Raw genomic sequence first — 14,588 nt, 5'->3', positions numbered from 1 at the left:
TCTGAGTCTGTGTTTTTCCTATGGATTTAGCTGTCATTCCCTTCTCTTTATAATTTGTGTCAGAGTGTTGGCACTCATAAAGCTTTATTGCAACGCAGCTCCTTATGCAAGATCCCCTGCCGCAAAGTCTTTTTAATTCAGATTGCTTAGAAAATGCTGTTTGGCAACCCCAAGGAGGCAGGTGATATCTATTTTCCTTTAAGAAAAAAGGATGAGCTAAGTTGCAGAAAGTTGGTTGAGGAGACTGTTGTGTATGGTGATCTGTTTGGTCACTTTTCTGGGAACGAGCCTATGCTGTAATGCATTTTGTGCTGGCCAAGACAAGTAGAGGAGTTGTTTTGGATTTTGACTGAGGAAGAGTAGCAGTGCTTCAGAATACTCAAAGGCTCTGCATGCCTCTGTGTGTTTCTGCATGTGTACATATATGGAGAACCCAGTTTACCAAAACCCAAGGGTTTCTGTTCCTGGGTCTGGTATTCTTTTGCTTCTGAGAACATAGACAAGTTGCCTAGTTTGTCTTTTTTAGTCAGTTACTCACATGTGAACACATACATGGGCTTACCAGAACCACGCCAGAAACTCCAGGTTCGTGCTTATTCCAGCAGAATGAAATGGGCTGGATTGCTGTCCTTTTTGCTGGTGCTGCTAGTAGGCTGGAAGCAGCAGGGGAAACCCTTTAGAAGAGGCTCAGAAGGGAAATAACAACTGTAAGAGGTCTCTCTCCTTTCTCTCAGATTGATTCGTGTGAGGAGCAGCTTTTCTCAGCAGTAGCACTGAAAATTGAGACTGTCACTGCTGCACAGTCTGTGAGCAGCAGGTGTCCAGAATCGTTCTTGCCTGAGTTAATGTGTGTTTGAAGACCATAACCAAAAGCAAGAGCCATGAGGAAGCCAGCAGGAGCAGCAGCAGTGGAGCAGCAACTAGATACAAACTCGCTTTGAGGGACATGCTTTCCTCTAGTCTGCACAAGCATCCAGTTATTCTTTGCCTCAAGCCTGGTTTCCAGATATCACAGTTACCAATGTATTCAGGGTCATTGTGTTGTTCACATTATTCAATTATTCATGCTTGAATAGTGCAACTCAAAACCTTTTAAAACTGACAAGAATCCTATTCTCTTAGCTACCTTGACTGTCAGTGACAGACTCCCGCAAGCTCCTTCTGCAATTCATACTTGCACATTGAGGCTTTGGCAGAGAAGCTTTGGTTGTTATTACACTGATGTGCTGGGATAGTGGAGAGCTGATGCAGAGGTGGTTTTTGCCCACTGCATGAGGTTACCCAACTTTAAAGCAGCACGTGAAACAATACGGTATTGTTATAGGGGCATAAGTAACTACTATAAATAAAACATTTGGCATTGTTACACTAAACATCCTGTTAAGGGTCAAAGGAAATGCCTGTCACCTGCAAAGCCAATTGAAATCTTACCGGCTTCATCTGAGACTTTTTGTGAACTAATTCTAAGAGGAAAAACAAGAAAGAAAAATACTCTTAAAAAGAAGAATAAAACAGAAGAGTCTGTTAGTGCAGGGTATGGGATTGGGATGCTCCCAGGGTTATTGGCTTCAGGCAGGGATGTTACAGCTCGTCATCAGCTGTCTGTGTCCTTCACCAGGAGGAGCTGGATGTTGATGGTGGAGGTTCTTCCTTCTCTTGTATCCACTGTGATAGGCCGTACTTTGGCCTTGCTTTGCATGTCTGCTTTCATCTTAGGTGGGTGTTTGGGTGCTGCAGCTGCCCAATGCCAGGGTAGGAAGGAAGGTGCATGGGCAGCAGAGCCATGCTCTAAAGCAGAGGGTTCTATTAGTGTGGGGCCCTGCATCGTGAAGGTTGAGGTGGGCGCCTTACAGCTCTTGCAGGTGCAATGGTGGTAGTGGCAGTTTCTGCTGCTTTTCCTGCTTGTTCTGTTCCTCCTCAGCCTCATCTCTTCTTCTCCCTGGAAGAGAAAGGCACCTCTGAAGTCTAAGAGCAGGGCAGTGCCATGGTCAGGGCTTGGCAGGTCCTTGGAGGAATGAGCCCCTGCAAGTGGTTCACCTGTATCTTGGCTTTGAGTTGAATGCGTGCAGGAGTGGGAGGCTCCATCGACTTCTTCCTTTGGTAAAGGCATGAGTTGATCTTCATCATCTTTATCACAGCTCTTTGTCCCTGCTGTCTGCTAGGGAGAGGAGAACTGGGGCACACTGGCTTGTGCCATGCTGGGCTGTGAGGAGGCAGGTCTTGGTGGTCAGGGTGTGGCCTGCCTAGGTTTAGATGAGCATGGAGATTGCTGCTGCCTGTGCCTGCTGGTGTCTTGAGGGTATCCTCATTGCTTATTGCTCTGAGAGGGCTGGTGCTTTTGGCAGCTGACCAGGACAAGAGCCAGACAGATTAATCTTGCAGCATCTCCTGCTCTCTGCCAGGTGCATTTGCTTTGTGTAGCCTTGCAGCTCCTGGCTCCCAGTGGCAAGAGGAGAATTTGGCTGGAGATGCATCATGCCATTCCTCTCCCTCTTCAGGAGACTCCATGCTCTTTCCAGACGTGGGCACTGTCTTGGGTGCTTTCTTGCTGCTGTTGGCTGTGCTGAGTGGCAGGATTTGGGGGCAGGGCTGTGCTTGGGAGTTCAGACTTGGACTGGGATTAAGGAAAGCTGGAGGCCACTCTGTGGTGTTCTTCAACAGGTATGAGGTGCAGGTGGTGGCTGGTGCAGGTCTTGCCGATGGTCTGAGGAGGCAAATGCAGGGGGAGAACCAGGTGCTGAAGGGCTGATGCAGGAAGACAAACAGAAGGGGAGAAGGTCAATATTCAGGTGGAAGAAGGCAGAGCTGCCATGGGAACAGTGACCTGGGGCAAATAGTGATGCTCTCCTGCTGCAGGGGCTGAGCTCCCAGAGTGAGGTGGGTACCAGCCCTAACAGTACAGGTGCAAAGTATACATGAGTATAAACATAAAAGAAATCTAGGATGGAGATCAAAAAGAAAAAAATGTTTGAATTGAGAACATTAATGATTTATCAATAATTAACCAGATGGAAGTTGAAGGAATAGTTGAATAATAAAGTCTCTACTGGAACTGGGATGCAGTTGGCTTTGAAAATTAAACCTTAGTCCTGTGTGCATGATTGCAATGGATGTGTTAAACTCAGCATATTTTTAAAGAAGAAATAGAGGATGGTAAAAATCTGTTTTTAAATGTAACAGCTGCTAATTAAGATAAAAGTGCATTATTTCTTATTGAGAAGAGATGCCGCCAATGCAGCCAACACATAACAAACATGTATAGAAGATAGGTAAACTGTCAACAGGTTAAATAATTTTTAATGGCCTGGAAAAGACTAGATTGTATGTGATACCTTAAAAGTAAAATCACATTGTAAAGCTGAAAACCAAACTTTGCAAGAAGGAACTTTGTGTTCTGCATGTCCAGTCAGGGGGTCCAATATGTAAGTGAGCATATAAAAAAATGGTATATAGTGATTCTGATGGAAACAGCTGTCTTGCAGCACCTAATTTGTTAATATTTTACCTGGTTATTCTGCTACTATTATGTAGGTTGCAGTGGTATTCTCTACTGTGGTGTTGTATATACGTAACCACATCTCTCTGATGTTGGCATAGTTATTTGCAAGAGGATGTTGAAGAAACAGTAACTTGTGAGTGCAGATCCCAGAGTGGAACAACTGCATATTTAATACCTCTGCTGTAAAGGGCCTTTGCCCTGGAAGTGCACACAGTACGGACCTTGTCACCTCCAAGGGAACCCCTGTGAAGGGATTAGAGCCAAAGAAAGAGAAACAGGAATTTCTTGAAGAGACCTGAATACCAAAAAGCAAAGGAGTTTTGAATGACTTGGAAGCTGTTGCAGTTGCATCTGCTAATACAAATTCCAAATAACTGTTAGTGGGAAAATGGCATTAAAAGAGGGGTAGTGGAGTAGCAGAACCCTCATGGCTAGTGCCAAGAAACAACACAACCAAGTGCAGCAAGGGTGAGCATGATGTAACTCGGGGGGGGGAGGGGTGCCAGCAAGCAGCAGGGCAAACTGTGTGATGCATATGTGAAGTTACTGGCTTTCCGTCTTCAGACAACCATTTAGATCCTAGTGGGACAATGGAAATGCTCTCTCCATTTCCAATCGGGCCAGTTGTCTGTGTAAGCTCCAGTTGTACTTCTGTGCATACTGTGTGCCTCCAAATTGTTGTACATTGTATAATTGTTTATAACTCTACCTGATATCTGTATATGTAACCTGTTAAGGTTAAAATTGTACTATTCCTTTAAAAGTAATGCTCAGCTTACAGGTATCATTCCAGTTGTATGCTGCAATTAGTCCCAGTACCGCTAAGTGTGTTATTTAAAAAATTGCAACAAATGCTAACCAACTGTTAACGCTGGAAGTCCAGCTTGTGGTGCAACAATCCCTGAAGGCAGCGAATGTTGCATACCAAGCAGATGTCTGATCTGCCACAGTGCTGCGCAGTCCAAACCACCGAGCACTGCTCCTGCCTGCAGTCCTTCTGAGAATAGTGTCCTACCGCTACAGGAGTTTTGAACTTGGCTTTGCGTCCTGTAGTTGTCATCTTAGTAGCAATTTTATTTGTTGTGCAGCTGTGGCTATAAAAATCAAACGCTTGGCAACCGAGTAATGGCAGCACATTACAATGAAGAGCTACGCGCTGCCCTCAGACCTATGCAGGCTATCGTGAGGCAAGCTGAAAGGGTAAACACCTCCAAGGAAATCCATTGCTTGGTCCTGGTGAGAAGCCTTGAGCTACGGGAGGGTTTGCAGTATCCTTGCTGGACTTGTGAGCAATAGCCTGCAGTTGGTGGACTGTCAAAAAGGGAAATTGCAGCCTTGTAACCCAGTGCATATAGTATTGCCACTGCTAGTAGCACAGCTGAGGCTTGTAAAGCTTCTTCTGACCTTGTTTTAGAGCTCCCTGGAGCACTGTTTTAAGCTTGTTTAGCCATAAAAGCAATTGTCTAACAACCAGGTGGCCACTGGCTAGCTGGTTTTACTTTTGCTGAGCTGTGTATAATTACATGGCATAGCCATAACTGTAATACAAATAGTAACAGTTCTCATACAGATAGTGTTACAGAGAAAATCTCTGTAATGTTTTTATGTACAAGTTACAGATACAGTTATTCTGTGTCAAATGAAACACCGATGACACCCAGCATAGTGATACAGTGTAGAGTACAGGCCTGGTATGACAGCAGAGACCTCGGAGATGGACACGGGGCATTGCAGAGGAGTGCAGGTATGAGTGTGCATGGAATGAAGCACAGGCGGACACCGGAGACCCCCGGGCCGTGCACAACCTGTCAGTGGTCAGCTAAAGAGATGCAGACCTGGGAGCTGGGCAAAAATGGGTTTAGAGGTAACAAAGAGAACGTCTCCAATATATGTTGAACATGCCCCATAAAGTAATTTGGAATGTAACATGGAATCACAGACCAGTGGAGAGAAAAAAAACATCCAGTGCATGTCCGAAATGCATGAAAATTAAATTAGCCCTGGATGGATCCTGGAGGGAAGTGGGAGAAACCATCACCATCATAGTCCTCCCAGCAAAGGAGTTGAGTTGCCAACTTATCTGAGCACCCCTCTTTTCTATGTTGTCCCCTTTTTATCTTTTTTTCTGTACTGATGAGATCTGAACTAGTAACAGTAATTGTTCAGGCTGTTAAGATTTCAATTACACTAGAAATAGTGTTGGTTTTACATAGAGATGGTTTCCTTTTGTCCATTAGAAGGTTTAGAGTATAGTGTAATACTAAGATTAAAAAAGCAATGGTGTATCATACATAGACCATGAGAGCAACAACATTTTAATCTTTTTGTGACTTCTTGTTGATTTCTATCTACTACAGTGCTGTTAGGTTCATACTGAGCAATGGTAGCTTGGAACGCTAGCATTGGTTTTACCAAGGCACTCTTTCCAAACAAGTTGATCTAACATTGGGTATTTTTACTTGCTTTTAACAGATTTTGTTAGGATTACCATTAGCTGCAACATAAATCTTTGCGATAGAGCAAGTGCATGTTTTGGATGTATACATTTAAGCCTTCTGAAACCTGAAACGGGCTCCTATATGTTATGCTAAGATTTATGCTAATTTGAATAATATAAATGAAGCAGTTGTACTGTTTCACTGGAAAACCTGAAACTGTTTGTAGGGGAAACAGTCATAGGATATTTGCAGATCTTAAGGGCAAAGCTGTTAAAGGGAGAATCAACACCGAAGATAGCCTGATGTGAAGTCCAGGAAACAAATGGAGTAAAACCAGTGGGCTGAGATGATTAGTGTTTGAAAAGCTCTGTGCCTGCTACACCGAAAAGCTGTAAGTTGTTGCTTTACCATGTCAGGCTGATAACATGATAAATTAGATCCCTGCACCTTGGCCTGAGGCAAGAGCATGGCTGCTGTGCAAGTCTCTATGATGGGTTTCTGCAAGTTTCTCTCTCCTCCAGGTTCTCAGCTCCCTTGGGTACCACGTGGTCACATTTGATTATCGAGGTATGTGGGCTTCTTTTATTATGAAGCACTTTTAGATGTGTCTTTCTGTAGAAGCAACAAAAAAGCTGCTTTTTTTTGTATCTCAGGGGAGCTGTTGTTTTATAAATGCCAGCTAATTAGACGTGGTTATTGCTTCTTTTTTTCCTCATGGGTATTCAAAGAACTTCCAGAAATTTCTTTCCAATGCCTTCCTGTGTAGCACTGCTTCCTGATGTCCAGCTCAGTGGACTCTGGCTCCTATCTGTCCTCATGCACAGGGCTCGTTGATTTGGGAGCTAAGGAGCAGAGGGTGACCCAGGCACATATGCTGTTACAGCATCCAGTGAAGGCATCCTCCAGGTGCACATCTGGAAACTAGTAAGCTTGCCTATATGTAGTCTTTCAGATATGATCTAATTGACTTTCCTGAGGTCACACAGGCAACTGAACTTGCACTTCTTTTTAAAAGCTGATAGGTGAGCTAAGACATAGAGTAAATGATTTGCTAACAATTGTTAATGTCCTTGGCAGAAGCCGTGACCATTTTGCAACTCTGTGCCACCAGCAGTCAAGCATCTGCTGCTCTTTTTTTCCCTTCTTAGTATTTAAGCCATGCTTGCAGTGTAATGCCACTGGAGATATAGGAAAGAAACTAACCCATTGCATTTTTATCAAGACGACATCTGGGAGAGATTTATTTGTAGGAGCTTGCCCTGTTTTTCAGTCCTGCTGGCAGCTGCTTCTCTGGCTGCTTCTCAGGTATCAGGAGGGATGTGGGATGCTTGCTGCTTAGCATAAGATATGTAGACATGTTGCAATAGTGATAGAGCCAAAACAATCAGGAGGGTGGAAGATTGCTTGAGGGCATTCATCGAACAGCATGGGCAAACTGATGTTGCAACAGCTTTGTGAAACGTGCTTGGTTTTTTGACCCTAAGCATCTAATTCTTATGTTCTTGGAGGCTCCACTTACAAATTGGTTACATGCATGCAAAAGCAGATAAGGTTTGGGAGCTGGGCTGTTGCAGGTTGGTAGGTGCAACAACACAGTGTGGCAGTGTTTGAGATCCAGCTCTTGTTTTTGTTGTTGACTAAATCCACAAAAACTCCTTGGCAGTCAGCAGTTACTTTGTTTAAATGACTGCAGATCAATCAGGACTTTCAGCTCCAAATTGTAGAGGTGGACAGTGAAATAAACAGAAACTGTCTATGTCCCAGGTCCCTTTGCAGATGCAGATGGGGCGCATGGGAAGAGCTGGCTGGCCTTGCTGACCAGTTTGTGCGATTCTCAGAAGGACTATTTGTGTTTCAGGCTGGGGCGATTCAATAGGCAGCCCGTCAGAGAGGGGAATGACCTACGACGCCCTTCATGTCTTTGACTGGATAAAAGCGAGAAGCGGAGACAACTCTGTCTATATATGGGGACACTCCTTGGGCACAGGGTAAGCATCTAATCTCAGTGGGACGTAGCAGCTTCTGAAAAACATTAAATACTGACCTTGGATGAAGGTCATCCAAGTGTGCCGTAATCCCCAGGCTGGCTTGGCTTGGAGTCTGTGGCATAATAGCTGCAGAGTAGCTTTCCCTTTGCGCTCTACAGAGTGAGAAGGGCTACAGTGAATGACTGTGCAGGAATTCATCTTGAACCTTCATTGTCCAGAGGATTCCACTGGAAAAAGACACTTAGAATAATATAACGCAGATCGACCACGGGGAGAGAAAGTGGGACTGCGCTGATCTCTTCCTGTGGTGAACCTGTGTCTATGTCCTTTGGAGCAGAACATCAGGCTTCTCTGATACTCTGAAAGTGTATCTCAGACCAGCCGCACGTGCACATGACTTGCCCTTACAAAATCTTTTCCTCCTGTCCTGGCAAACATGTTGTGTGTAATCAGTACTCATGCAGATGCCTGAATGACTACACTGCTGGCCATCTGTGACACTTACGTGGTCATGCCTGGCACAGGGAAGTTCAAAGTGTCAAGTCCCTTTGCCTGCATGTTTTTAACTTTCTTTTCCTGCTTCCTCCATTGCTGTCTGGAGGTGGGTTGTGTTAGGCAGGCAGCATGTGCTCTTACCCCCTTGATTTGTGGAGGAGCAGAGGGCAAACACAAGAGTTACTTTTGAGTTGAGCTATGTGCAGGTTAAACTGTTTGAGACCACAACAGCCTGCCTTACTGTCCAACAAATGTGGTGCTGGGACAGGGAGGTATTTCAGGATAGTGCCTCTTCATTGCTGTGATATGAAACATCCTGCTTTGTTTGAGAGAAGGCAAAGGCTTTTCCTTTGGCTCTTCCTCTAAATTTTTGCCATGTTCAGGATCCCTTTCTGGGTCAGAGCATGCTCGTGACATTTCCCAATGCACTGCAATCTGAGTAGCCTGGTGACCATAGCCAGCCAGGAGTTTGAGGTTTCTGAAATATGCTGTGCTTGGAGGATTCAGCAACTTTGGAAATATCCCTGTCCCACTAGGGAGATGCATGGGGGAGACCTTGCTGCTTTCTGACCCAGCTATGAAAATTCCTTGCAGTGTCACCCTGGGACCCTGCGTTCCAGCTGCCTCGAACACAGCACCCCTCTGCCCATATCCCCGCATTCCCCTCTTTCTTGCTCAGCCCTTGTGGTTCGGGGGTAAGAGGCTGTATCACACAGCTGCTGGGAGCCTGAGCACCACCTTAAAGGAGATCTTTCCAAGTGGCTACATGGTGTGCTGCCTCCTTGGACTTGTTCACTCACCTAAATGCAGGCACCTGATGCCATTTGAGACAGTTGGGTATGGGAGACCTGTGGGAACCCAAGTCGCTGTGGGCTGGCTGCCCAGATCTCAGACAGTGCGAGGGGTGGATGTTATGGCAGTTGAGTTGTACCTCTGCCACCTACTACCACTAGAGCCTGGTGCTTTGCAGAGGGGTTGCACCAGACTAAATGCTCGTTGTTCTTCTTTCCAGGGTTGCAACAAATCTAGTGAGGCGCCTTTGCGAGAGAGGTAAGTCTGGTGGGTGGATGCTTTTCCCACCCAGCCCGGGTCCTGCTGGCGTCCCAGATTTCCGCATACGTTTGTGGCTGTGACAAGGCTGTCCTTGGTGCACCATGGTGGCAGCTGCTCTCATAAGGCAGAGCCTGACCTTGCTGGCTATCTGCACCCCTGCATTTCAGCACATTACCTTCGGCTTTTCAGAAACACCCCCGGATGCCCTGATACTGGAATCTCCATTCACCAACATACGGGAGGAGGCGCGAAGTCACCCCTTTTCTGTGGCAAGTACACAGTGGCCCTCACACTAGTGGCATGTAATTGCATGCTTAGAAATTAACTTCACTTCAGAAGTGATGTAGCTGAGCTAACTGCATGACTTGTGGGGCAGCAGTGGTATTTAAAAACATCAGGGGTAAAGAGCTGCACTTAAGGCAGCTCCTGGGAACACTACGACAACAAGCAGTACCAGAGCCATGTGTGGAGCCTGCTTAAAGAAGACAGAAACTGGGATCAGAAAGGGCAGTAAATGTAGGGAGGGGAAGATACTCTGCTGTCAGCAGTGGATAGCCTGTTCTTCTTGTGTTGTAGCTTCTCTGTTGCAGGAGGCTATTTTGTGGGCTGTGAGCAAAGCAATGGCAAAGCTGGGCTTCTCTTGGTCACTACCCCGACCAAGTGGCCCCTTTGCACTTGCATGGTTTCCCTACTGAGTTCACTCTGATGTGGCCATCTCTTCCATCCGGCATGGCTGTGAGTTGGCTCTGAACTGAGCAGACACCCAGACTGGGTGTTGGATGCAGCCAGGCTGGTGAGGTGCCCTGGGGATAAAGCTCTCTTCCAGGAAGACTGTTGCCAGCAGCAGCGTGATACCTAGAGACCTTGACCATACAAGCACCCAGAGCACCTGCTCCTGAGCAGGCTGATAAGATGGGCCTGAAACAGGAGAGGAAAAATTATGCTTGTGGAAACATGGACCATCTCACTGCAGAGAGCACAGCCAGCAGCCAAGAGATGTTACTGGGATAACAGTGGCCTGCCCCGTTACTGCTGTTTGCATAACTGTCCTGCTGGTGCCTGCCACTAACACAAATTTTTCCTCTCAGATATACAGATACTTCCCTGGGTTTGACTGGTTCTTCCTTGACCCCATCACGACAAGTGGAATTAAATTTGCAAATGATGAGAAGTGAGTTCTTTGCTGGGATTTCAGCTGTGGCCGCAGTGAGCCACGGCAAGCATCAAGGAGGATAGACATCAGACTGCACTCTCTGCTTTTTTTTGTTTGTTTGTTTTGGTTGGGTTTGAGTTTTGTGGTTTTGGGGTTTTTTTGTTTGTTTGTTTGGGTGGTGGTGGTTGTTGTTGAAGCATTATACTTGCTGAAGGGATTTCAGTTACTCTTCCAGCCCTGAATGCAACACAACTTTGCACTGGGGAGTTCTTTTTTAAGTGTTCTTAATAAGGACAGATGCAACAGAGACTACTCAGGGATATGCTAATTTGGTCCATGTGATTTATGCTTTTCAAGGTTGTTACACATTAAACAGTAGCATTGGGACATTGAAGGTTTGGGAAGTTTTCTCTGCTCTACTGTGCACTTGCATAAGCCACCCTGCGTGTCATAACATTATCTCTTTTCACTGAGCCTTTGATTCAAGAGCCTGAGCATTTGTGAGTGTGGTTTCCAGTCTGAAACCAAACCAAATCTTGGGGGATGATGCTTTGCAGTGGGGTGAGCCACTTTTCTCTGGTCTAAGCAGCAAGTAGCTTTTACAAGGATGCCTTTCACTAGTAAATATTCTATAGGCCAAATGAATGGTGGCCAGATAATAGTGTTTTCAAGATCTGAACTGCAGTGAATGACCCACAGGACATGTTTGTCATTGCAGTTTCCTTGAAAATCCAAGTGTGTTGGTGTTAGAGAGTGATGGGATTGCTCTGAGCCTTTGTGACATGGTTGTCTCTTTTACAGCGTGAAATACATTTCCTGCTCCCTGCTCATCCTTCATGCTGAGGATGACCCGGTGGTACCATTTCATCTGGGAAAGAAGGTACATGCATGGCTCTGCAAACTGATCTGGTGGGAGGAACTGGTGTGGATAGAATGACATCCCAGCCAGGCAAAAAGTCAGCAATAGGAAGGTGTATGTAGAAATACATAACCCGAAGGGACTACAAATTCTGTGGTGTTGGAGGTGGCAAATCAATAGTGAAAAAGAGCTAGAGCTAGCAAAGCTGGTCAAGCCAGAGCCCATAACCCACCCCTGACAGGGGTGCTAGTTTGGCAGGGGTAGTTGGTTTGGAGTGACACATGTCCCTCACCTGCCTCCCCTTGGACTCAGCTTTACAACATTGCTGCAACATCACGGAGTTTCCGAGACTACAAGGTGCAGTTTGTCCCATTCCACACAGACCTCGGCTACCGGCACAAGTACATCTACAGGAGTCCAGAGCTACCTCGAATACTGCGGTAACAGCCCAGCTAACCGGGGTCTCCTCTGGCTTGGGGGGGGGGGGGGCTGGGGCTTGGGGCTTTGGGGCACACTGACATGAGCCCAGGAGCAAGAGAGATGTGTAACAGGTGCCTGTATTGGGCAGCTCTTCTGAAAACCCCTTTGGGCTCCAGAGTGGGTGAGATACTGGGGCTGGCTTAGCACAAAGTCAGAGCTCTCCACCTCCCTGCAAAGCAGGTTTTGGGAAGGGGAGTAACAGAACACTGGGAGCACTTCTCCTCTCTGGCTCATCTCTGCTGTGAGCTGGATGCTCTGGAGAAGTTGTTTGCAGAGCAGCTACTTCTGCTTCCCTCTTCTTGTGGGAGCCACTGATGGGTGAGAGCAAAGCTCAGTGCTGTTCCCTGTAGCTGCAAGTGCTCAAGCCCTAGTATTTGCCAGGTGAATGGGAAGACCTGCAGGCTGCAGCCTGCACCAGAGCGTAGGAGAGCTGAGTGTCACTGCTGTGTCGTTCCCTTTCCTAGGGAGTTCCTGGGAAAACCGGAACATGAGCATCATCACTGAAGACTGGCTGCTTGGCAGCACAGAGATTTTCCTTTCTTTCCTTCCTGTCTCTCCTTTTCCTCCCCCCTCCCTGTGGGTCAGTTTGCCATTCTTCCATCCCTGGCACTAGAGGAGGTCAGGGATTCCCACTCTGGTCCTGATGTGTACCCTTGGCAACTCCAGCTCCTGGCATCAGCATCTGTGATGGTAGAAGAAAGAAGTTGTTGGCTTCTTTTTTGATGTGGATGGAGGGGATGATAACAGCACAGGAGCCACTACCAAACCATGAAAAATGTAAGCACAACAAAGCCTGGCCAATCTGGTGTGGTACCGCTGAGGACAGACATTCCTAGGACACGTGTGTCATGACCAAGGGTGTTTCTTTCACTTTTAAACACTGCTGCTGTTTTTGGATCACATAGAGACTCATTTGTAGGCAAATGGCTTTTGCCGTGTCTCCATACTACAGTTGTCTTGCTTGAGTTTGAGGTGTTCTCTTTCTAGGAAATACATGTTTTGCCTTTCCTTTTCGCTAAGTGGCTGTAATTACAAATACATGGAAGATCCAGGTGGTGAGATATATTTATTTAGCTCTTCAGTCATGATGTGTTGCAAGTGTTGGGCTAACTGCACACATTTGGAAATAAAATGAAAGATTTTTTTTGTCCTTCCTTCTCAAACATCTATTTAATGGAGAAGGTTGGTGCCCTTTTATCTTTTCTGTACCCTTTTCCTTCTGAACATAATTTCTGCTCCCATCCCTGCTATCCTTTGTGGAGCTCCTCCCCTTGTTCACGTGCACTTCCTATTAGGACTGAAGTGACTTATGTGGATAAATTGCAAACTTGGGAGTTTAAGCTGGAAAGTGTGAGATTACTTTTTTGCTTGATCTCCCCCTACCATGAACAATGTGGGAGTGGATGTCTTCCATTCTCCCTGTACACACCGAGACATGTGCTTCCTTTGGGTGGGAAGGGCAGGTTTTTTTTCCTCAACTACCTTTTAACTCCTTAGGTCAGGTTTTCCTGGTCCTGGTGGCTACACTGTTCCTCTGTAGTTAAAAGCAGGCAGTGGTATGCAGTTCTTGATGCAAAAAATAAGTCTGGGGTGTCCCTCCCCGTCTCTCCCTCCGCCTCCCTTCTGTGCTCTGGGCATCCCAGGCACTTCCAGTAGCACTTCTCAGCCCATCTCACAGCCATGGTCGGAGCACATTGTCCAGGAGGCAGAAGTGGAAATGAGTCTCTCCCATGGGGAGAGGTTCTGGGGGTGTCCTTGCCCTGCTTGGGGCTAGAACAGGGGCTGTTTTACACCACCGACGAGCTCTGCACTGAGATGGGAGAGGGTCATATGCTGACTGTGCTGTCTGGCTGGGGACCTGGCCCTGCCCCCTGTCAGTCTATATAGACAATACCAGGTGCTGTAGGTTTAGTCACTAGTGCTTAGAGTGAATTGTGCTGCCTGAAGGGTCTGTTCAGGGGTGTACAGCATAATATAAACTGCTCAGCATGCATCCAGGTTATATCTGCAGGCTCATACTAGTTGCAAAGCAGACAGTAGCTTGTTCTTGTACTGAGATTCTTCTGCCATAGCATGGTTGTCCCTGAGGTTTCTGACCCATGATACTCAAGCTAACTGTGCCACTTAAATTATGTTTGACGCACTTGTATTTATTGCACTGACAGAAGATAAACACTTACTTGGCTCTGGAGAGTGACATGCACATTCCAGCTAGTGCTACTGCCGGCAGCTGGCCTGGGGCAAAGCGGAGGCTTTGCCTTCCTCCTGTGTGACAGAGCTGAGGGTGCAGCACGTGAACTGCTGGTGTTGGTGATCCCAACACCGCCATTCCTGTTAGTAGGCCAGTGCTATGCTTAGAAATTTAAACTGAAATGTTTATCTAAAAGTGGTGTAGTTTTAATAAAGGCATTGACTGCTGATCACTTCAGCTTCACCCATTTTACCTGGTAGTTTTTGGGACTTTTTCCTCAGTTGGGCAGGTCAGCTGGGTGCGTGGCAGGGCTGTAGTAGGGTTGTGCATGGGAGATGAGCTCGCAGCTGGGACTGGGCAAGCCTTTGTGGCTGCTGCCAGTGCTGGGTGAGTGGCTCTCCTGGAGCTCAGTGGGTCTATACCTGTAGTCCA

General features: G+C 46.6%; 1 protein-coding gene across 2 annotated transcripts in view; it reads left to right on the top strand.

The window, feature by feature from the left end:
• The window catches only part of ABHD12 (abhydrolase domain containing 12, lysophospholipase), a 45,877-nt gene extending 32,762 nt beyond the window's left edge, over positions 1 to 13,115 (top strand). Inside the window, exons 6-13 of one of the 2 annotated variants that reach the window (XM_072857170.1) lie at positions 6,459 to 6,504; positions 7,796 to 7,925; positions 9,433 to 9,470; positions 9,663 to 9,742; positions 10,562 to 10,644; positions 11,428 to 11,506; positions 11,798 to 11,925; positions 12,632 to 13,115. In XM_072857170.1, the coding sequence (XP_072713271.1) occupies positions 6,459 to 6,504; positions 7,796 to 7,925; positions 9,433 to 9,470; positions 9,663 to 9,742; positions 10,562 to 10,644; positions 11,428 to 11,506; positions 11,798 to 11,925; positions 12,632 to 12,653 (606 nt within the window). In that variant the 3' untranslated portion in view covers positions 12,654 to 13,115. Of the gene's footprint in view, positions 1 to 6,458; positions 6,505 to 7,795; positions 7,926 to 9,432; positions 9,471 to 9,662; positions 9,743 to 10,561; positions 10,645 to 11,427; positions 11,507 to 11,797; positions 11,926 to 12,429 lie in introns of both variants that reach the window. The other variant, XM_072857169.1, reaches the window with a different exon arrangement.
• Positions 13,116 to 14,588: the final 1,473 nt, after the last annotated feature.

The sequence above is a fragment of the Ciconia boyciana genome, chromosome 3 (genome assembly GCF_034638445.1).
Source record: "Ciconia boyciana chromosome 3, ASM3463844v1, whole genome shotgun sequence".
Taxonomy (NCBI): domain Eukaryota; kingdom Metazoa; phylum Chordata; class Aves; order Ciconiiformes; family Ciconiidae; genus Ciconia; species Ciconia boyciana.
The sequence above is the reverse complement of the archived record's forward strand: the minus strand, read 5'-3'. Positions and strand labels throughout refer to the sequence as shown.